Source organism: Engystomops pustulosus, chromosome 6, assembly GCF_040894005.1.
Source record: "Engystomops pustulosus chromosome 6, aEngPut4.maternal, whole genome shotgun sequence".
In the NCBI taxonomy this organism is placed as follows: domain Eukaryota; kingdom Metazoa; phylum Chordata; class Amphibia; order Anura; family Leptodactylidae; genus Engystomops; species Engystomops pustulosus.
Window position 1 is genome coordinate 95,247,879 of NC_092416.1, and position 23,243 is coordinate 95,271,121.

The 23,243-nt window shown below is 40.8% G+C and overlaps 1 protein-coding gene across 1 annotated transcript in view; it reads right to left on the bottom strand.

Moving 5' to 3' along the window:
• The window catches only part of LOC140064030 (uncharacterized), a 29,327-nt gene extending 10,982 nt beyond the window's left edge, over positions 1-18,345 (bottom strand). The window contains 1 exon segment of the mRNA XM_072110432.1: positions 18,218-18,345. Within this exon segment, the coding sequence (XP_071966533.1) occupies positions 18,218-18,262 (45 nt within the window). The 5' untranslated portion in view covers positions 18,263-18,345.
• Between the last annotated feature and the right edge of the window lie 4,898 nt (positions 18,346-23,243).

A 23,243-nucleotide genomic window follows, 5' to 3' on the forward strand; every position in this document is an offset into this window, starting at 1 on the left:
TTTAATATTTTTTATTAATGATCTTGTAGTGAGCTTACACAGTCAAATTTCAATATTTGCAGATGATACTAAGCTGTGTAAAGTAATTAATACTGAGGTCGATAGTTTAGCATTACAGATGGATTTGTGGAAGCTTGAGGAGTGAATAAATGTAAAGTTATGCAATTGGAACATTAAAAAAAAGGATAATATGTTCTAAACAGTCAATTACTTGGTAAAACTGCAGCTGAAAAAGACTTGGGGTATTGGTGGATGGTAAACTTAAAGGGGTTGTCCGTGTTTTGAAAAAAAATATATATATGTGGCCGGGAGCGGGCTGACTAAAATAATAAAGATGTACTTACCTTCCGGTGCCCTCCCGTATCCAGCACTGCTGTCGCTCCGGTCCGGGCGCCATGTAAACAAACATGGCCGCCAGAGCAGCGCTGCATTCAGCTTCCGGCCGGACACGACAACCTTCCGGCCCCCATACACAATGCTGTGTATAGGGACGGATAGGCGTACCCGGCCACGGCCGGCCGGAAGCTGAATCCTGGATACGGGAGGGCACCGGAAGGTAAGTACATCTTTATTATTTTAGTCAGCCCGCTCCCGGCCACATATATATATATTTTTTTTTAAACTCGGACAACCCCTTTAACTTTAGTGACCAGAGCCAGGCGGCTGCTGCTAAAGCGAATTAAATTATGGGATTTATCAAGAGAGGAATAGATTTTCATGATGGGGACATAGTTTTGCCCATATACAAATCACTGGTCAGGCCACAAATAGAATATTGGGACAGATTTATTTAGTGTCTGAAAGTTCCACTTTTTGTTCATTGTGGACGGGTGTAACATCATCATCATGGGTATGTTGTGACATCATTAAACCTGTACAGTTATATTATTTTGTGCATTGACGGCAGCACGATTACCAGTAGATTGGCACTGTAGCACTTTGCACTTTAATGCAGCTTCTTGCACATAAAAACTTTCTTGCATTTTGATTACGTGACCTTCCTTTAAAATCACTTATATCTCAAACCCCCGCCCCATGAATTTCATGTTTTTAATGTGATATCCTCATCTACCCATTTGTGAAAATTATTCTATTGTTAGTCTATTGTATATTGTTTTGTGTAAACCGAGTGTTCAATAAAAGAAAGATATTTTGTTTAAATTGGCTTAACCCCTTAACGCTCTGCGCCGTAGAGCTACATAGGTATAAAGAGAGTATGAAGAGGGCTCACAGGCTGAGTCCTCTTCATACAAAGGTGGGGGTTTTTGCATTTTGCAGAAAACCCCCACGCTATTAACCATGTCATTGCCGCCACCATCTTTATTGCGATCGCCGCGCCCCCGAACGTCATCGGGGGGCGGCGATCGGTTGCCATGGTAGCCTCGGGTCTTTGTTTGACCCGAGGCTTAATGGCTTCTGCAGATTCGTTACAATGAGCCAGTGGCTCATTGTAATGAATGTGCTGCAAAAATGCCATATATTGCAATACAAAAGTATTGCAGTATATGGTAGGAGCGATCTGACCATCTAGGGTTAATGTACACTAGATGGGCTAAATAATAGTGAAAAAAAAAAAAAAAAAAATTAATAAAATATTAAAAATTCAAATGTCGCACAGACCTCAAAATGGTAGCAATGAAAATTTCGCCTCATTTTGCAAAAAATTACTCCTCACACATCTCCGTGCACCAAAGTATGAAAAAGTTATTAGCGTCAGAAGATGGCAAAAATTAGTTTTTCTTTTTTGTACACATTCGTTTAATTTTTGAAAATGTATTAAAACACAATAAAACCTATATACATTTGGTATCACCGCGATCGCACTGAACCAAAGAATAAAGCTGAGGTGTTATTTTGAGTGCACAGTCAAAGTCGAAAAAACTGAGCCCACAAGAACGTGAACGTGCATTTTTTTTTCAGTTTTTCCACATTTGGAATTTTTTTTCAGCTTCGCAGTACACGGCATGTTAAAATAAATAACATTACGGGAAAGTAAAATTTGTTACGCACAAAATAAGCCCTCACACAGGTCTGTACACGTAAAAATGAAAAAGTTATGGATTTTTGAAGTTGGAGAGCGAGAAATGAGCGGAAAAACCCTGCGTCCTTAAGGGGTTAATGTTCTGTTTCTAGGTGTTTAATCTTTTATAGCCAATTGTATGATCTGACTGTTTATAGAAGGGAATCCTGACAACATTTAGTATGTCATGAACGAACTATAACATCCCCTTAATGTATGTAGCCCGTTTATTGATGTTCAAGAGAGGCCTGGATGCCTTTCTGGAGAAAAAAATATCACGGGTTATGGGGAAAAAACATTTTATCAATCCTGGACTTGATGGACTTGTGTCTTTTTCCATCCTTATATACTATGATATTATGATGCTATGAAATGTTTGAAATAGTTTAAATTAGTATAACTGAATGATAAAGATGTTTTTAAATTCATAGAAGTTCTTATGAAATCTATTAAAAGACATACAAAATACATTTTTTTTACATATTTCAAGTGGACATGATGAATTGTAATGAAAAATAAGCATAAGTGAATAAGTGTTTGAAATTGTATAAATTAGTTCCAACTAAACAGATTCCTAGGTAGGGGAAAATAGGGCTGTATAATAATAATGATACTGGAAGTAACAGCTCTTAGGTCTAGACATTAGATGACCACTACTAACCTTCAGGAGAGCCCCCACCCTAAAAACAATCTTGCCCCCTTCAAAACTTAAAGCTTTAGACAGTAAACACCACTCAAAATGAACCATTAATATCACACCATTACCAAAGGGTGTGTACCACTTAATAGCAATCAATGTTTAATGTGCAATATATCAAAACATTGCACCCTGCACCCTACAATATGTAGGATGCAAAAGCGAATCCTTTAGAGAGAGAGTATGAATATGCATAGGAGACATTACTAAAGCCGGTTACACATTACACAACACATGTGTCCCGGCATTCCAAAACTCAATTATAATAATCTTAATTTAATGACACTCATCCCTATAGAACAAGTTCCAAGATCTCATCCAGCCTCAATTATCCAATACTACAATTCTGATATTTCCTACTATCTCATATTAATTTTGATTACCAGTGCATCCATTTATTTATTCATTTTTCATTATCAGTCAATCCAATAATCAACTCTTTCTTTATTATAACCCATTTAATGATTAATTGTCATATTTCATTTATTCATATCCTAAATTATCAATCCAGTTCTGATATTTCCTACAATCTCTTAGCAATTTTTATTACCACTTGATACATTTATTAATTCATTTTTTATTACAATTTAATCCATTTATCGATTCCTTCTTTGTTATAACTCCTTCATGTTTCTAATTTATTCACACATTAGGCTAATTTACATATTGCATTTATTCACATCCTAAATTATCAAGTCATCTCTGATATTTGTTACCATTTCTTATCACCAGTTAACCCATTAATTTATTAATTTCTTTATTTATTCATTTTTTATTACCATTTAATCCATTTATCAATTCCTTCTTCATTATCACCCATAATTCTAATATATTCACACATTAAATTAATTGCCATATTTCATGTATTCAAACCCTAAATCATTAATCCAATTCTGAAATTCCCTACCATCTCATATAAGTTTCTATTACCAATGGTTTACCACCTGTTAATCTATTTATCAATTCATTTTTTATTACCAGTTAAACAATCCATTCTTTATTATAAAGCATTCACAATTCTGTTATAACATGGCAGTCCTCAACCCACTTCAGCTGGCAATTAGCAACATTTTGGCTCAGAGTGATTGGGATCCCGCGTATGCATCAGTTTTCATTTTATATAAGCCCTGGCGGCTGTGGCAATGGAGATAGCACACAGCGCTCTACTGCCGGCCTGCAACTTTACTATTAAAGTAAGTTTATATTTTCACCAAATGTATATACTCGAGTATAAGCCGACCCGAGTATAAGCCGAGGTACCCAATTTTAACACAAAAAAACCTCTTAAAACCTATTGACTGAAGTATAAGCCGAGGGGAGGCGGAAAATGCATTGGTCACAGCGTCCCAGCATATAGCTAGCCAGCCCCCTGTAGTATATAGCTAGCCAGCCCCCTGTAGTATATAGCCTGCCAGCCCCTTGTAGTATATAGCTTGCTAGCCCCCTGTAATATATAGCCTGCCAGCCCCTGTAGTATACAGCTTGCCAGCCCCCTGTGATATATAGCTTGTAAGCCCCTGTAGTATACAACATACCAGCCCATGTAGTAAAAAAAAAAAATAAAAAATTAGCACAATACTCACCTTTCCGACATCCCCCGTAGGTCCTCTTCGGCTTCCGATGCCACCTCAGGTCCTTTTGTCCTCTTCTGCTCGTCTTCGGGACATTCAGCTCCTTTTTGGGTCTTCGTGCTCTGCCGTCACACAAAATGACGTCAGCCGCTTGCCAACATCATCAATTGTGAGCCACTGGCATCAAGAGGGGACCCGAAGTGAAGCGGAAGTTCCCAAATAGGAGCGGAAGAACCAGAAGAGGATTCCAGGGACCTGAGGCGGCACTGGAGCAGAAGAGGACCTATGGGGGACGTCGGAAAGGTGAGCAAAGTGTTCATTTTTTTATAGACTCGAGTATAAGCCGAGTTAGAGTTTTTCAGCACAAATTTTGTGCTGAAAAATTAGGTTTGTACTCGAGTTTATATGGTAAGTTTTTGTTATTTTGCTTCTCTAACCTAATACCAATTACTAATTAACTCCTTAACCTCCAGATTCAGTCCCTTTTCCACCAGGGTCCGTTATCATTGGAACTTACACACAGGGGCACATTTACATACAAGTTCACTGAAAGTGCATTGTCCGGCTATAATGCTGTGTGCATCGATTCATTAAGATTGTGCGCCTGAAATCATGAATGTGTCGCTTCCCCACTCAGGTCCGACAGAGTTCACCATCTTTTTTTGTGGCATCTTTAACATGGGGCGTGCAACACAATTTCAAAGTTAAATACAGTGCTCGGTCCAAGTCAGTCTGACCATCCGACGGCACGCCCCCTTATTTGGGTTGCACGGAAGCCAGCGCAGCTGCACCACTAAAGGGTGCGACACAGTAGCAGCACAGAAGTTTCTTAAATATCTGTTCAATTTTAGCCATGAAGAACGCGCAGTCTGACTAAAGTGCACCGTGCAACCCTTAGTAAATGAGCCCCACAGTTCCGTGTCTTTGAGGTCAGTCTCACACTACACTTGTGCCACATCTTTTACATAATACTGCCATCTAGTGTCTACACCTAAGAACTGTTACCTCAGTATCATTATTATCATACACAATTTTAGTGTAGTTTATTTAGTTGTAACTAATTTATACAATTTCAAACACTTATTCACTCATTTCTTTACAATTCATCAGGTCCACTTGAATTATGTATAAAAATCTATTACTTATATATTTCAATAATTTTAAAGAACTTGTATGAACTTAAAACATATTTATCTTTACATCAAAAACCAGGGGTGTACAGATAAATATGTTTTAAGTTCATACAAGTTCTTATAAAAATTATTAAAATATATAAGTAATAGTATATGTTTATTGTTGTTTTTATTTTGAGTTATTTTTGTATGAGAAGAATACAAAGCATACCTTGGAAATACAGTGAACGCCAAATGACCCATAATTGGCAATCTGTAACACTATGGACTGATAATAGACATAATGCAAGAAATAATGTATTGTACACTTAATGACAGAGAAAAGGTGAACTTGCGCTTCTAGATTTGTATATCTGTCTCTATGGATTACTACCATCCCATGTACATGTTAAAAATACTCAGTAAAAAGTCAGACCAAACGTTGGTCTAATGCATGTATGCTTCTCTTTTGTTCAATAAAATGTTAAAAAAAAACAAAAAACATTTATCTTTGTATATTTGTTATTTCTATGATTGTAAGTGGTTTCATGTTAATATTTTAGCTGTTACTTGGACCTGATGAAGAGAACAGTGTGTTCTCAAAATGCATTGGGCCTCATTTACTAAGGGCCCCGCGGACTGCACTTTCGTCGGACTTCCTGACGATTTCTATTTTGCAGCACTGGGCTAGGGATTTGTAAGGGTTTTTTGGCGCACACAATCAGATTTTGCTGCAGTGGCCGCCGGCTTTCATGCGACACAAATCGGGGGGTGGGCTGACGAACGATCCAATGGATCCGGACAAACTGTGGAATTTAACTTAAAAATTGTGTTGCAAGCCATGCACTTACATGCAGTGGGAGGGAGATGGTGAACTCCGGCGGACCTGATCGGGGAAACGACACATGCAGAGTTCATCCTCGTCGGACAGTCCGGATCGGGGATCGCACAGGGACTGGGTAAGTAAATGGGCCCATTTCTAATTTAATAAAAAATGTCAATCTGATGCACCATTAAACAGCTTCTCTGTCATACCTGGATTTTTACCCTACCAATCCCATATTGTTTTATCCAAGCATCCATTTGGACACCATGAGACACTGCAAATTCATCACTTTCTTTTATCGTATATATACTAATTATTCTTACTTTGATTTTTGTGTTATAACTATTGCGCTGTGTAAATCTTTGTACTTTTCAGCTTGTTGCAGCCTTTTCGCGCCTCCTTTCTCACCCATTCTCATTCCGTGACCTCTTCAGGTAGGTGCCTCTCTGGTGAACCACTAAACTCTTCATCTGTCTACCTTTTTTTCTCCTATCTAGGAGAAGTTGGTTGGTTTGATAATACTATTACCACTCTCAGGGCCGGTGCTAGACAAAGTGGGGCCCTGGGCAAAACTAAAAGTGGGGCCCCAAAATAAAACTATTTTATGACCAGTAACAGTCAGCAAGAGGCTGACAAACTATGGTAAAACAAACTCTAATATTGTAGAATTTTATAGGAGATAGATAGATGGGCAGCACAATGGTTCAGTGGTTAGCACTACAGAAGCTTTTTCACTCAGGAATTCAACCAAGGGGTATCAACCCTTTCAACGCCCAGCATTTCTGGATATTTTGTCACGTTATTGACCAAAGCAATTTTTACAATTTTGATGTTTAAAAATAAAATCAAAATTACAGCAAAAAGAATTAAAGTAAACCCAACAGACCACATATTTTCTGAAAGCAGACACTTGCCCCATTTTCAAAATTGCATTAAAAAGTTTATGGACATGCGCTTTAAAGAGTTTCGCCAAAATTTCCTCTAAAATATGTACCAATCCAGAATACTTATATAAAGGAAATATACTTTCCTAAAACAGCAAAATGTGAGGAGATCATACAGACCCCACATGTGTATATTCACCAAAATATGCAGCAAAGGGAATGTTAAATCCACAGGGGACAACAAACTCTGTGACCCTCTCACAGATCTATCATTGTTTCTCCCTTACACAATGATTACCCAAATAAATAACTATATATCCATAACCCAAGCTAATGAGATAACAAAAGTCACTTTTAGATGTGGGCCAATGTATTAGCCGCACAATAACAGAACCCTCCGCGCTTCATAAGAATGAGAGTGAGAATGTTAGGTGTAAATAATGGAGGATGGTGGAAAATAAAAACTTTATTCTGGAACGTGTGTGTGTTTTTGGTACATATAACTTTATGGACATCAGTGGCGTAACAACCACCGTAGCAGCCGTAGCGGTTGCTACGGGGCCCGTGAGGTTACGGGGCCCGGGGATGCACGGACTCCGTGTGTCCCTGTAGTGTCGGTGCCTGCCGGATTGTGCCCCCGCACCCCTACCTCTGTGTCCACTCCTAAACCCGCCCCCTCCGTGAGCTGCCCGCCCCCTCCCTCCGTGAGCCGGTCTCCCGCCCCCTGGCACAGGTGACCGACCGCCCCCCGACACAAGTGACCTCCCCCCCATCTTCCTGCATGCTGGAGCCGACCGCTGACAGAGCGGACGGATGCCCCTCTACAGCCCAGTCTACAATCCCCCGTGCGGCCGAACAAGCTGCCGCCCGACTCCCAACCCTCCCTCACGAACACCCGTCAACCCCCCCTCCCGCCAACAAACCGTCCGATCACCGACCTAGCCGCCAGAACACCCACCTGAACACCCGTCTCAAGCCACAGCCGGGTGGTCACCAATAAAGCTCCAAAAGATCCGAAAAGGTAAGTATATACATATGTATTTATTTGTGTGTATATATGCATATACTATGTATATGTATATACACTGTGTATATATGTATATCTGTGTATATATGCATATATTGTGTATTATTGTATATGTGTATATATTGTGTATATGTGTATACATTGTGTATATACTGTGTATATGTGTATATACTGTGTATATGTGTATATATTGTGTATTATTGTATATGTGTACATACTGTGTATATGTGTATATATGTATATACTGTGTATATGTGTATATACTGTGTATTATTGTATATGTGTATACACTGTGTATATGTGTATATATGTTTATACGAAAATAGGTGGCACTCCAAGACGTCCAGCATTAGGTGAAAAAAGCGTTCTTCTTTATTCCATATTTAAAAAGTACAACAAAGTATGGCGACATTTCGGCTCAATAGGAGCCTTTTTCAAACATGGAATAAAGAAGAACATTTTTTTCACCTAATACTGGACGTCTTGGAGTGCGGTCTGTATACGAGATTATATAATGTGTGTGCTGTTTGTATTTTCCTTTAGTACATACTGTGTATATATGTATATACTGTGTATATGTGTATATATGCATCTACTGTATTTCTACACACACATATTTATATAAACATATATATGTGCACATTTAAATATATGCACATATATGATGTATGTGTGTTTTTGCATATGCTGTGTATATGGTATGTATGTATATGCTCTATATACTGAATGTGTGTGTGTATTCCCCATATGTGTGTGTATATGCTGTATGTGTGTATATTCTGTATGTATATGCAGCATGTGTGTATATGGCATTTTTATACTGCATGTATGTGTATATATGGTCAGTGTATACTGTGTGTTTAATATATATATAGTATATAGTATATAATGTGTATGCAGTATGTGTGATGTTTATATACAGTATGTGTGTATATACTTTATGAGTTTGTATATACAGTGTAACAGAGTGCATAAATGTGTGTGTATAAGTGTATACTTGTATGTATATAGGTGCGAGTATATGAGTGTAGAAATTTATGTTCGTGTGTATATAAGTATATAAATGTATGTATATATGAGTCTAGAAATGTGTCTAATTGTATAAACATGTCTGTATAAGGGTACATTCACAAGAAAGTGTGAAGGTCGTATATCTGGCTGCAAATTTGCTGCCAGATATACATCCCCCATAGGCGTCTATAGCTCCTGGGCTCGGTACGGTGAGCACAACGAGTACTCACTGTTTCGTGCCGTGGCCACAAAAGAAAGAGAGCATATCTATGGCTGTAAGAACGACCATGTGGCTCTATTCTCTATGGAGAGGGGAGGGGTGAGCCGCTATCACCTCCCTTCCTCTCCAGCGCGCCAGATATGTGCCTGCCTGGCTATAGCCGTGCGCGCACACGTTTATGTGAATGCATCCTAAATATGTATATTTTTGGGGGGGGAAGGGGGGCGCCATGTAGAAATCTGCTATGGGGCCCAGCCTCTTCTAGTTACGCCCCTGATGGACATGTCCTGGTTGCGGCGTTAACCCCTTAAGGACGCAGGGTTTTTTTGCTCATTTCTCGCTCTCCACCTTCAAAAATCCATAACTTTTTCATTTTTACGTGTACAGACCTGTGTGAGGGCTTATTTTGTGCGTAACAAATTTAACTTTCCCGTAATGTTATTTATTTTAACATGCCATGGCTCATTGTAACGAATCTGCAGAAGCCAGATAGCCTCGGGTCAAACGAAGACCCGAGGCTACCATGGCAACCGATCTCCGCCCCCCGATGACGTTCGGGGGCGCGGTGATCGTAATAAAGCTGGCGGCGCCCGTGCGCCGCCGTCTTTTAAATGCCACCGGCGACTTTGGCGGCGGCAAAGAAAGGGTTAATAGCCACGGTTATTAGCGGTGGGGGTTTGCTGCAATATGCAACAACCCCCACCTTTGTATGAAGAGGACTCAGCCCGTTAGCACTCTTCATACATTCCCTGTACCTCAGCGCCGTAGAGCTACAGCGCAGAGCGTTAAGGGGTTAATGCCGCCACATTAGGCGAAGAGGATCGAATGTTCCTTGTATCAGTCAATTTTCGGAAAAAAAAACAATCACGAAATAAAAGGTAATAAGAGAGAAAGTGTGTTCTTAGATAGTTCTGCATAGAGAAGGGTTAAAATCATGAATATTAGTTGATATTATTCCTTCTCAAAATATAGTAACATATAAAGTAAATATTTCCATTATCTGAGGTGCAGCAGCTCCTGTGTGCAGCAAATTCTCCCTGTAGACTGATGGCTAAGAATCTGGAGGGGGGGGGGGGTAGCACACTTCAGGGGGCTGTATCTCTGGCTCTGTGACACATAGAACCTCATTTCTTTTTATATGAATTTGTGTTTCTAAGTGTTAGGAAAACAGAGATATTAACTGTTAAACTGCCATCGGGAGTGATTGTTATATATAAAAATGGCACCTGAGATTCTCACTTTAAACCTGAATATCTTTGGATCCATAGCACCTAGAAATAAAATTCAAGATTCATTTGAAAGAAGAGATTCTCTTTGCCTACCCATAGCGCCGGCCCTGACCACTCTACAGTTTGTTTTATTCTTTTTTTTTTTTTTTTTGTGGTGTTTCATTCTGTTCTGTTCTGAATCATTAGACTCCATTTGACCAGTTTTACAATCTGCCAGGAAAAGGTGCCCAGCTGTGTGTATAACACCCCAGGGAGTCTGTTTGTTCAGAGAAGCATGGTCTTCCTGAGTGGTAGAATTGACACTCTAGGCCGGAGGGGTCCAGGAAGTGGGGGATGAAAAGAAGCAGCAGACTGTAGTTTTTCCTCCAAATTTAGACAAAGGGAATATCATAGCTCTCCATAACTGGGGCATAATTCATAATTATATGGCCCCAGTTACACAGGACAGTTATGGATTCTAGACACACTCCTGGAGCGAAAATCAGAATGTTAGCTGCAGGGGAAGGCAGCCAATAGCAGAACACCCCTGCTATTAGGCTAGGACACCCCGAGTTTGGTATGGGGTTAATGGGAATAACGTACCCATTTGGTTGGAAGCAATGGCACAATTGTGCCAAAAAAAAAGTTTAAAAAAAAGTGTTTTGATAAAAACCCAGACCCAAAAAGTAACTCACTGATGGGAGGGGGATAGAAAAACTCCCCCCTCACAGTGACATCACAGCCAGGGGTGGGGGTCAAAATACCCCTGGGTTTAAATTAGTGAAGCAGACACATGCTGTTGTTCAGTCTGGGGACTCTATATAACACTAGAAGAGTGGATCGATGTCTATGCCCAGTCCTCGGGCCAAAGAATTTCTTCCTATTTCACTAGCAAGTTTTTTTTGTTTCTTTCTTCCCTAACTGTTTGTAAGTATCGTATGTGTATTGTTTTTAATCTTTTTCATTTTATCTGACAATTTTAATTCTTTGAGTGTACTGCATTTTTTATGTAAATTAAATTCTTTTAATAAGTCTCTGCTTGTAGCCTTAAAGAATCTGAGTCTCTGAAGGGAATCACATTACCAGAGGTCATTGTTAGCATAATCAATGTAGTAAGCGATTGCATGTGCTGTGTAATCATTAGGGTGCATTGTCTGTGTGGTTGAAGTGCCTACGGCCTTCTTTGCATAAGTAACTCGTGGGTGGTGGCAGTGGATTGGCTGAGGGCTGAGATTCTGTGGAGTAAATTTAGTGTTAGGACGCCATTTTGTGGAAGTGGGCGGAGCTAAAGGGCTAAATTCTGGGACTCCATAGAGTAGGTACCGGTGAGTGTGGACTCCGGTGAGTCGGGTTCATGACAGTCAGGGTCTTCCCACTTTTCCATTAGTTTAGGGTACTGTTTTGTAATGTTTCTGTTACATTGTTTTCCTGAGGGCTGGCAAAAACCCATGGGCAAAGTAGGCAATTTCTTCCTATTTCACTAGCAAGTTTTTTTTGTTTCTTTCTTCCCTAACTGTTTGTAAGTATCGTATGTGTATTGTTTTTAATCTTTTTCATTTTATCTGACAATTTTAATTCTTTGAGTGTACTGCATTTTTTATGTAAATTAAATTCTTTTAATAAGTCTCTGCTTGTAGCCTTAAAGAATCTGAGTCTCTGAAGGGAATCACATTACCAGAGGTCATTGTTAGCATAATCAATGTAGTAAGCGATTGCATGTGCTGTGTAATCATTAGGGTGCATTGTCTGTGTGGTTGAAGTGCCTACGGCCTTCTTTGCATAAGTAACTCGTGGGTGGTGGCAGTGGATTGGCTGAGGGCTGAGATTCTGTGGAGTAAATTTAGTGTTAGGGCGCCATTTTGTGGAAGTGGGCGGAGCTAAAGGGCTAAATTCTGGGACTCCATAGAGTAGGTACCGGTGAGTGTGGACTCCGGTGAGTCGGGTTCATGACAGTCAGGGTCTTCCCACTTTTCCATTAGTTTAGGGTACTGTTTTGTAATGTTTCTGTTACATTGTTTTCCTGAGGGCTGGCAAAAACCCATGGGCAAAGTAGGCAATTGCCCACAGCCATTGTCTGATGAGGTGAATGTGCAGGTGAGGTGACTTGTGCACCTGCCCGAATCAGGTGCCATTGATATTCAAAGCGGAGCAGACACTTCTGTCTGCCCCTCTCTGTACACTATGGAGGACCAAGGTGTCATATAATGATGTCACAGAGTCGGGACCAATCAGAAGAGATGGAAGAAGTATGAGGCTGTGTGAGAAAAATTAGGTAAGTATTTATTTTATTATTTTATGAATTGCCACATGGGGGTATTGTATAATTGGAGGTTCTCAACCTGTGGGTCGCGACCCCAGTGGGGGTCGAACGACCAAAACACAGGGGTTGCAATTCTATTGCATTTTTGCTGCGATTCGCGGCAAAAAGGGAATAAAACGTGTGTAATAAGAACTCACTGCTTGAGGACCTATCGGCTTCTGTATACAGGGGAACCCAGAGGACCTGTGGTGATGTCATCATCACATGACCCTCTTGCTCCTCCTCTATACAGACACCCGCGGAACAGGCTGCTTTGCTCACACTGAGTAGAAACTGCAGCTTGAAGCAGCATGGGTACACCAAAACTGGGGGCAGGAGGGGGGCACTACAACTGGGGCAGCAAAGGAGGAACCAGAACTGGGGGCAGCAGGGGGTAACTAGACCTGGGGGCATCAGGGGAGGGCAAGAACTGGGGGCAGCAGGGGAGGGCAAGAACTAGAACAAGGGGGCAGTGTTATAGTAGTTATATTCTTGTACATAGGGGGCAGTGTTATAGTAATTATATTCTTGTACATTGCGGGCAGTATTATAGTAGCTATATTATTGTACATAGGGGGCAGTATTATAGTAGCTATATTCTTGTACATAGGGGGCAGTGTTATAATAGTTATATTCTTGTACATAGGGGGCAGTATTATAGTAGTTATATTCTTGTACATAGGGGCAGTATTATAGTAGTTATATTCTTGTACATAGGGGGCTGTATTATAGTAGTTATATTCTTTTACATAGGGGCAGTATTATAGTAGTTATTTTCTTATACATAGGGGGCAGTATTATAGTAGTTATATTTTTGTACATAGGGAGCAGTGTTATAGTAGAAAAGTCCATGTGGCAAGTGTGTTTTGAAGGAAATCCTTACACCTGTGAGTATTTGGTAATCCTCCCCCTCCTCTTGAAAGTGCAAAAGGATACACCCTCTGGTTGCAGGTTTTTGCAGGCAATGAAAAAGATTCAAACGATCCAGCACTTTTTTATGAAAAAATTCAAAATTGGAACCAAAGAGAGGCTGATGATGTCACAGATTGAAAAAACAGACACTTGCAATCTGTGACATCATCCGCCTCTCTTTGGTTCCAATTTTGTTTTAAATACGACATTAGCAATAGTACATATTAGCCATGATAAAGAGTTTTTTTACTCGAAACGCATAGCTGTTTGTGGATACCACTATGTGCTGATCGATTTTATATGATGATTCAATAAAGAAGCAAGAATTTTTTCATAAAAAAGTGCTGGATTGTTTGAATCTTTTTCATTGTCAGCAGTGTTATAGTAGTTATATTCTTGCACATAGGGGGCAGTATTATAGTAGTTATATCCTTGTACAGAGGGGGCAGTATTATAGTAGTTATATTCTTGTACATAGGGGGCAGTATTATAGTAGTTATATTCCTGTACATAGGGGGCAGCATTATAGTAGTTATATTCTTGTATATAGGGGCAGCGTTATAGTCGGTATATTCTTGTACATAGGGGCAGCATTATAGTCGGTATATTCTTGTACATAGGGGGCAGCGTTATAGTCGTTATATTCTTGTACATTGTTTGAGGTCATGGCTACATGAGGAATTGTATTGCGGGGTCACAGCAGTAGAAAGGATGAGAACCACTGAGTTAAAAGATGCATATAAACTGAGGGGGGGGGGGCTTAACATAGCTTGAGGGGGCTGTATACAGACACATGGGGTGGGGGGGAAGCTGTATATAGACAGTGGGGGCTGTATGAAGACTAATGTGGCTATGGTCAAATTATACATTTCTATTGTATTTTGAAATGCATTGGTAGAAAAATATCATAATACACATATGTGCTATATTAGTAGCAATATGTTTTACATTGTTAATTGTTATTATAATTGTTAAAAGACAAAACACACTTTGTTACTTATATAAATAAGAAAATAAGTTTTCCAGGATGGGATAAGGAAAACCATGTATCTTTTAGCTACCTTGTAAGGCAGCTCCCTTGACATCAAGCATGACCTTCATGAAGCCTTATGACATGATGCAGAATTAAAACCAAACAAGTGTATCGATTCCAGAAGGAACAGATTCCCAACTGTAGACAGCAATGTTGCGACCTGGTTGGGTCTCTTCAGTAGAGCGAAGGTAATTGATTTGTCTTTTAAAGTCAGAGGCTTTTAAAAAGAACCTGAAACCTGTATCTGAGCCTGTATGCTGTCTGATCAGGAATCCAGAACCCCAAACCTGATCTGGAAACTCGTACCAGAGCCTGAATCTAGCCTAAATCCTGAACCCTCTTTCTGTTCCCCGGTTATATTGTGTCTGTATATTTATCTGTTAATTCTGTTCTGACAACATACTAAAAGTAGGGATTGTCAACCAGTAGTTTCTTACCAGTAGGGTTTTTTGAGGATATTAGGTAGGGAATTGGGGTTGTAAATGAATTCAGGGCCTCAACCCTTTTCGCACCCTTAACAAAATAACCAACCACACCATCCTACTCTGGTATGGAGAACATTGAGACTTTTGTTTATCAGTTGCAGAGCATGGTTCTAATGGTTTTGAGCCTAGCTGAATGTTTGCAGTTGACAGAGCGGATTCCCTTATCTCTTCTGGTTGTGCGTTTTGTGGAAAGCCTATTGTTTCTTCTTGTTTATGAGCTATGGGTTTTCAGTTGTGGGTTGAAGATCAGGAGAGCCAGTCAGCAGTGAGGGCAACGTCCAGGCAACACCTTAAATTTCCAATCCTCAGTTTACTCAAGGCTTGTTATGTCATGCATTGATAAGTCATTGGGGCACATTTACTTACCCGGCCCTATCGCGATCCAGCAGCGTGTTCTCCGTCGAGGATTCGGGTCTTCCGGCGATTCACTAAGGTCGTGCGCCCGATGTCCCCAAGGTGTTGCTGCTGCGCCGCGGTCCGCCGGAGTTCACCAACCTATTCCTGGTGCATGTAAACACATGTCAAGCGACACATTCTTTTTTTTAAAATACTGCGGTTTTTCCGAATCCGGCGGGTTTTCCGACGGCCACGCCCCGATTTCTGTCGCATGCATGCCGACGCCGATGCGCCACAATCCGATCGCGTGTGTCAAAAACCCGGGGCAATTCGCTGCAAACCGGTTACAAAGAAAGACGTAAAAGAGCGATTCGGACCCTTAGTAAATGTGCCCCATTGTGATTTACTTGTCGCATGCCTGTATAAACACACACTTTGCTTGTTGGCAGTTTTGGAGTTATTTGGTGTAGTGTGGAATTACTTGAATGGTGGTCAGAGTGTTCTTCTCATTGCATTTATTTGCTTATTTTCAAACTGTCAGATAGAGAAGTATATTGCCTGAGTATATTTCGGATTGTGAAATTTTTTTGGACAGGAAGTCTGCACCCCCACATAGGTCTCACAACTGTAAGATTGATATTATCCTGGGGTCTAACTGTCCAAAGAAGATGATTCAGGTGAGGAATGTGAGAAGGTCATGTGGTCAGGTGAGGACCTGAGTGAGCAGTGTCTGCACACTTGTTCAAGAACCAAATATTGTCACTTCTTGAATGTCTCTGAAACCACAAATACAACTTTATTCTTTACAGTAGTAGTGTCCTGTGCTCTCAATTTTATTTTTATAGTTTGCATCATTCTTCCCAAAATAAGTTGTACTAAAGGCCTCCGCCTCCTCTGCTCAACTTCATAGTAACAACCCTCAGTGCTTAATGAGTTAAGGTCTTCAGAGTTTTGCCCTCTGTTTCTGCGTTCCTGTGTAAACAGTTCTTAAGAAGAACTTTTTCAGTCAGCTTCTCTACACCAACAAGTAAGGGCAATGTCAGCTCCATTGTCTTCAAATAATATACCTGCCACCAATTGCACAACTGACTAATCTACTCCTTGTTGCCAGTTTTTGGCAATTGAAGTTCTTTGAAGATGATAATCTATTTTAAATGAAAAAAATGCACAAATCACTGCACTCATGTATCTTTTAAATTAGGGTAATAATTGTATGGTCATAGGTCTAATGCTACACTGTACCTGTAATACTGAATAATTTATGCATAGGAATGACCTGGTCATAGGAGAACATACTAGTGCAACCATTTCCTTGTCTCTAGATCACTGGGAAACAGAAAAAGTATCTCTGTAGAACCTATGCATTTGCTCCCCTCCTTCCAAAGACCCTAACTTATTTTCTTTTCTATTTACATAGAGAGACATATGAGGGTATGTTAGCTTCAGGGCAAATTGTACTTTCTGGTGGCACCAATCAATATTCAATTTAATGCATGTGGAAGCTGTAGAAGAATTCAAAGTGCATTAAAATAGACATAATTGTTTTCCCACAGCTTTATTTGTATAGCTTTCCCTGTGCAACTTTGTATATCCATATTGTTAAACCTTTTTATAGCAAGTTTTCTTGTGGGACCATGATACCATTTTGGGAATTGTGCAACCTTAATTTTTTATTCCAATCATAATATGTAGTTCAGTATACAGGTGGTCCCCTACTTAAGAACACCTGACTTACATAAGACCCCTTGTTACAAACGGACCTCTGGATGTTGGTAATTTACTGTACTTTAGCCTTAGACTACAATGATCAGCTATAACAGTTATCACAGGTGTCTACAATTAAGCTTTATTGTTAATCCTGGTTCTAATGACAATCCAACATTTTTAAAAATCAAATTGTCACAGAGACCAAAAAAAATGTGACTGGGGTTACAATGATAAAGTATACAGTTCCGACTTACATACAAATTCAACTTAAGAACAAACCTACAGACCCTATCTTGTACGTAACCCGGGGACTGCCTGTATTGTACATTTACTGGTTTTCTATTACACTCCGCTCATGCCCATGCGCATTTGCAAAGCTAATGTTTAAATACTGAGTATGTGTTAAAACGTGCTCCAATTGGGGTGTTAAATGCAGTTCTCTGATTCCCAGCTCGGGTCAGGAATTAGTTTTTTTTCTCTTTCTGCCTTGTCTCTGTATGAATTAGTTTATAGGTATTAAGTAGCTGAATCTTTGCTGATGTAGTAGCAATACATTCGTCAGTGCTTGATATATATTTCCACCACTCATTGTTCCCAGTAGGGCTTGTAATCCAAATTCCCAATCAACATATCTTCGTATGTTTCTTTTTACCCATTATTTAAATATGCACATCATATTTCTATGGGGAGATATCACATATTCTTTTAGCATTGTTCTTTTATGGGTAGGTAGGAGTAAAATATTGATTATAAGTATAGCCCATCACTTTTTGATGTGTTGTGTGGGATTGACCCGCAGCCCTCTGTCAGTAGAATGAAGGGGCACAATAGCTTTGCTTCATTTAAAAGTATAAGGGAGATGGACTTACCGTAAAATGCAGAAATGTTATCTTCTCTATTGTTCTCTTTTTCATGTACCAGGGAAAAGATGCAGTAATATATTCTTCAGATTCAGTTTTAAAACTGTATAATACATCCGGACTTCCTTAAAAAAAAAAAAAAAAAACACTTACAATAAATGTAACAACAGAAGTGAAATTAAAGCCACTCCTCTTCTGCATTTTGTGATGGACTGTTCATGATTCTCACGTTGATCAAATTAGTTGTAAGCTGTTGTAACAGAATCATTACCAGAACACATTCAAAGATCACCTGATGTTTTCTGCACAAATATTGCGGGTATTTTACATGTCATTATGACATTATGACATGGTATTTTTTTATTTAGTTTTCATTTACAGAAAATCTATGGTGCTTCCTAGTCTGCAGGAATTTTGCTATGCAACAGTTTAAACTCTTAAACAATTAGTATATGGGAGGAAGCTGAAATATTTGTTCAGTTTCCTGTTTAAACAGGACAATTCAAGAACTTTAAAAGTGAGTAAGGTTAATCTCAGCCGGCACCTGAACTCTACATTTGGCGTTTTTATCAGGAATTGCAGAAAGAGTATAAATCTAATGTAGCTTTAACAAAGAAAGCAAATATAATCTTTTTTCAAGAATATGAATAGATGGGTAGCCTAAGTACAAGCCAGCAATGTATGATTAGTGCACGACCGATGCCCGATTGAAGCCTAATGCCAGGACTGATGCAGCCAGTGTAACTGTTCTTTTTATACTTTTCCAGACATAATGGAACAATCATATCAAATATCATCCATACTATGCCTATTGACTTGCTTTGTGGGTTGCAATGTCTCAGTTTGTGCTGTTGTCAATACAGAAAAATTGTGCAATGTCTGTCCCTGCCTATTTGCCAGGCCCTGAACTAAACCACTTTCAGAGTGCCTACTCTGGCTATGGTCACAGTACAGATGACAAACAAACAGAAAGACAGACATAAGCAAAGTCAGAATAATCAGATTGAAACAAAGATGATGGCAGGGCACAGAATCGTTAAAGAAGAGGCAAAGAAAAGTCAATGAAAAAGCAGCCCTAACTGGCGTGAGGAGTGGACATATATGGAGTTTTAGACACCTCCCAGCCATCCATCACTCAAACCACACCTGAAACACATGCCTGGCTCCAATATATAGCCAGATAAATGCAAAACTAGTGAAAATAAGTACTAAAGAGATGCAGCAGATTTTTATTGAGGCTTTCAACTTCTGCAATGGGAAGTTTAAAAGTAAAAAATTAAAACCACAGGAGCGACCCCAGTGGGTACCACCTACGCATCTTTCAATGCTAATAAAATATTGGTAGAAAGCATTAACCTTGCTGTTTCTATGAAGATGCCTGTGAGTGTCAGTATTTGGTCAGTGTTTGTTCTTAAATTTAAGATATAACTTATCTTAAATAACTGTTTTTCTGTCTTTAAGGTATCTGTGCTGATTGGCCTTGGGCAATCTGTCCCCATCCACCTTTTCTGCACCAGAGGACTATCTTCCCATTTGTTTTCATAGCAGCACCCAGAACAAGCACATTGGTAAAGAGATGATGTTACTGAAAGACTGGGACATGCAATTAAGAAAGATTCCTTTAAAGGGCACTATCACCAGATTTTAGCCCTCTTTTATGTGAAACCTCACCCAAATACCTATATAAAATGTCCTCCAAAGTCATGTGAAAATGAGCAGAGAAGAGTCATATTTTGCCTAAGCCAAGCTTAGAGGCTGCATGGGGAGTGTCTTCAGCTGTCTTCAGCTCTATAGTACCTATAAACATGTGTTGGTGTCCTATTAAAGATAAGAATCTCATCTTTCATCTGTGGCTCTGTAAGCCACAGGTCTTTATCTACAGCTTGCAGATGTGATTTGAAAGATGATACTCTTGTTTTTAATATGACATGTCACGTATGCATTAGCGTCTTCCTTAATTAGCCCTGGTAGGTTGAGGAGACATTGGAGCACATTTACTTACGTATCTGCTGGAGTTCACCGAAAGTGCATTGTCCGACGATAATGCACTGTGCCACGATTCACAAGATCATGACCCGATATCCTGCATATGTTGCTCAGGTCCGCCAGAGTTCACCATGTTTTTAGTGGGGCATCTAAGTGCTTGGGCCTGTGACACAGTTTAAAAGTTAAATCCCGCGATCAGTCCGAATCAGTCAGACAGTTCGACGGCACATCCCCTAAATTGTGTCTCATGGAAGCCAGCGCATCTGTGCCACAAAAGGATTGTGTGCTAAAATCCCCATGCAGACACTTCCTAAATACCTGTGCAAGCCGTGTAATCCCCGAAAAAGGTGCACAGTCCGTTGAAGTGAGCAGCACAACCCTTAGTAATTGAGCCCCATTGAGTTTTCTATTATTCACTTGTCCGGCAGTCTGTCCTGGGTTTTAGTGGCTAACTGAACTGATTTCTGATATAACCTCTCTCTCTGCACTATCTGTCTGGCTTCATTCACACTTGTTCTGTACTCTTTTCTGATTTTCTTCTGGTACCTGACCTCTGGCTTGAACCTCTTACTACCCTTTGGATCTCGATTTCGTCATTGTTTGCTCCCGCAGATGCTGACCTTATTGTGTTTTTTATTTGTTTGTTTTTCTCTGTGCGTGCACAAGAATGTAAGGATGGATTGTCTCCTAGTTGTCCTGGGTCATTAGGACTAAAGAGTAGAGATGAGCGAACACACTCGTCACACTTGTGATCCAATCACAAACCAGGAGACTCTGCACTCCACCCAGCATGACGTGGTACCCTTACACGTCAATAGCAGTGGTTGGCTGGCCTGATCAGGTGACCTTGGAATAGAATAGCCCCTGCCCGCGCTGCTCGCATCATTCTCTGTCTGGATGCCGTTAGGGAGAGAGCAGCTGTTGCTGCAGGGATAGCGTTAGGGTGTTATATTAGCTTACTGTTAGGCAGGAGTGAGTCTACAAGAACCCAACAGCCCTTCTTAGGGCTAGAATAACGTTATATATATTTTTTTTTTGTTTGCTTGTGGCTGGGCTTGTTGGCACTAGTAGTGCAGCTAGTACCATATTGTGGGGAATTTGCAGGGAGACTTGGGAACGTTCTATTTAGCTCTTAGTGACACACATATCCATCTCAAACACCTAAGTGGGACAATTTATTAGGGGTTTGATTGAATTAGGCACAGTCTGACGATTTTTTTTTTTTTCAAAACGTAAAGTGACTTAAAATCCAGTTGTGTGCTGTCAGTGTAGGTTAGAAACTAGGCATACAAGAGCCCAACTGGCTTTCTTAGGGCTACAATAGCATTATATATATATTTTGTTGATTTGCTTGTGGCTGGCCTTGCTGGCACTAGTAGTGCAGCAAGTACCATATTGTGAAGAATTTGCAGGGAGACCTGCGAACGTTATATTTAGCTCTTAGTGACACACATATCTATCTCAAACACCTAAGTGGGACAATTTATCAGGGTTTTGATTGAATTAGGCACAGTCTGTTTTTTTTTTTTTTTTTTTTTTTTCAAAACTAAAAGTCATCAGGCACAGCACAAAATCCTGTTGTGTGCTGTCAGTGTAGGTTAGAAACTAGCCATAGCAATAGGATAGCATCGTTTTGTTAAAAAAAAAAAAAAACCCAAAAAAACACACAAAAACACACACAAAAAAAAGAAATTTACAGTTTACACTTAATTTTGAAAATGTTGAACCCGAGGGCTAAGGGTAGAGGACGAGGGCGTGGGCGTGGGCGTCCAACTACTGCAGGGGTCAGGGGCCATGGTCCTGGGCGGGGTGAGACACCACCTGATGATGGGGGAGCAGGGGAACGCCGCAGAGCTACACTCCCTAGGTTCATGTCTCAAGTTACTGGGACTCGTGGTAGAGCACTGTTGAGGCCAGAACAGTGCGAACAGGTGATGTCGTGGATTGCGGACAATGCTTCTAGCCATTTGTGCACCAGTCAGTCTTCCACGCAGTCCACCCATGTCACCGAAATCAGCACTCCTCCAGCTCCTCCACCTCAGCCTCCTTCCCCCCAGTCTGCCCCCTCCCAGGAAAATTTGGCATTTGAACCGAGGAACTGTTTTCTGGACCCTTCCCAGAGTCACAAACCACTTGTCCGGTTGCTGCTGAGCTCTTTTCCGATGCCCAGGTTTTCCACCGGTTGCAGTCTGTGGGTGATGATGACATTGTTGACGTAGTGGAAGAAGTGTGTAAAGAGGTGTCGGACGATGAGGAGACACGGTTGTCAGACAGTGGTGAAGTTGTTATCAGGGCAGGAAGTCCGAGGGGGGAGCAGACTGAGGGATTGGAGGATGATGAGGTGCCAGACCTAAGCTGGGTTGATAGGCCGGGTGAACACAGTGCTTCTGAGATGGAGGCGAGTCCTCGACGAGAACAGGTTGGAAGAGGCAGTGGTGGGGCCAGACGGAGAGGCAGGGTCAGAGCTGGTGCATCAGCGCCAAATGTTTCACGTAGTGAAGCTCCCATGGCGAGGGCTAGATTTTCAGAAGTCTGGAGGTTCTTTAAAGAAACACCGGATGACCGACGGACTGTGGTGTGCAACCTGTGCCACACTAGGATCAGCAGGGGTTCCACCACTACCAGCTTAACCACCACCAGTATGCGCAGGAATATGAATGCTAAACACCCCACTCAATGGAACCAAGGCCGTTCACCTCCGGCCGGGCACACCACTGCTCCTTCCCCTGTGTCATCTGCTGCCTCTGCTAGTCAGCCCCCTGCCCAGGACCCCAGCCCAAACACCTCCCATGTGAAAACCACACCTTTGTCTCCCCGATCCTCCACAGCATCCACCAATGTCTCCATGCACAGCGTTCAGCTCTCCATACCCAAGACGCTGGAGCGCAAGAGGAAGTACAGTGCAACCCACCCACCCACACGCCCAAGCCCTTAACGTCCACATCTCCAAACTACTTAGCCTGGAGATGCTGCCCTATAGGCTGGTAGAGACGGAGGCCTTTCACAACCTCATGGCGGCGGCCACCCCTTGGTATTCGGTCCCAAGCCG